This window comes from Mesitornis unicolor, unplaced genomic scaffold (assembly GCF_000695765.1).
Source record: "Mesitornis unicolor isolate BGI_N332 unplaced genomic scaffold, ASM69576v1 scaffold37789, whole genome shotgun sequence".
NCBI lineage: Eukaryota > Metazoa > Chordata > Aves > Mesitornithiformes > Mesitornithidae > Mesitornis > Mesitornis unicolor.
The window spans coordinates 315-1,164 of record NW_010205904.1 but is presented as its reverse complement, the minus strand read 5'-3'; the positions used below and the strand labels follow the sequence as shown (position 1 = coordinate 1,164).

The following is an 850-nucleotide window of genomic DNA, read 5'->3' as shown; positions in this document are numbered from 1 at the left end:
AGGGCTTCGAGGACGTCTCGGGCGCAGTGCTGGATCATCCACATGGAGCAGCCCTGGTTGCTGGAGTGCAGCAGCAGCTCAGACACGCTGATGTCCAGCAGCTCCAGCAGGAGACAGCGAGATGGGCCATTCGCAGAGTAGTGGTTGGTGAACACGCCATACAGTGTCACTATGGTGAGACACATTGACAGGCACTGGTAACGAGCAATTACACGGTCATCGCGCTCCAGCGCTCTCCACTAACTGCCCAGAAGACCACAAAAGCTGCGGGAGGCAGCTCACCCATTTTACAAAGGGTGACAATGGGAGAGAAGGAAAGGGAGAACTTCAGAGGGAAGCAGCAGGGGAGAACCAGCCACCCCACCCCTCTGAGCTTCGGCATACGGGCTGGTCTCACAGCACCATGCCAGGCTGTGCTAAAGCCACAGAGCTGGGTGCTCCTGCTCGGGACAATCTCTGGAATGTGGATAAGCAGATCCCAGTGGGTAAAATGGAGGCAGTACCACTTTTTTTGGGACATCTGCCAACCTCCTCCCCTGTGCGTCTAGATATATTACAGCATTAAAAAGCATTTCACACAGACAAAAAATCAGCATTGGGAGAACCTGGGGACTTCCAGCAGCTGCTGCATCTGATGCACAGGCTTCCTCCCTTTCCCTGACTATTCCCACCCAAGCAGGCAGCCTAGGGGGCAGCCATCCCTCCACCACTGCCAGCATGGCTCGGGTAGTCCTACCTGGAGGGGATCTTCTGGGTGCCCTGCCTGGGGTGACCTAGTCTGCCTACCGAAAGGGTGACAGCCACCTCCTGTCTGCTCCTGGCCAGCCCGGGGGGTGCCCTGCAGGTCACC

At 57.3% G+C, this 850-nt stretch overlaps 1 protein-coding gene across 1 annotated transcript in view; it reads right to left on the bottom strand.

The window, feature by feature from the left end:
• Window positions 1-185, bottom strand: part of UHMK1 (U2AF homology motif (UHM) kinase 1) — a 10,579-nt gene extending 10,394 nt beyond the window's left edge. The window contains exon 1 of the mRNA XM_010191583.1: window positions 1-185. This exon is cut by the window's left edge and continues 136 nt beyond it. Within this exon, the coding sequence (XP_010189885.1) occupies window positions 1-185 (185 nt within the window).
• Window positions 186-850: the final 665 nt, after the last annotated feature.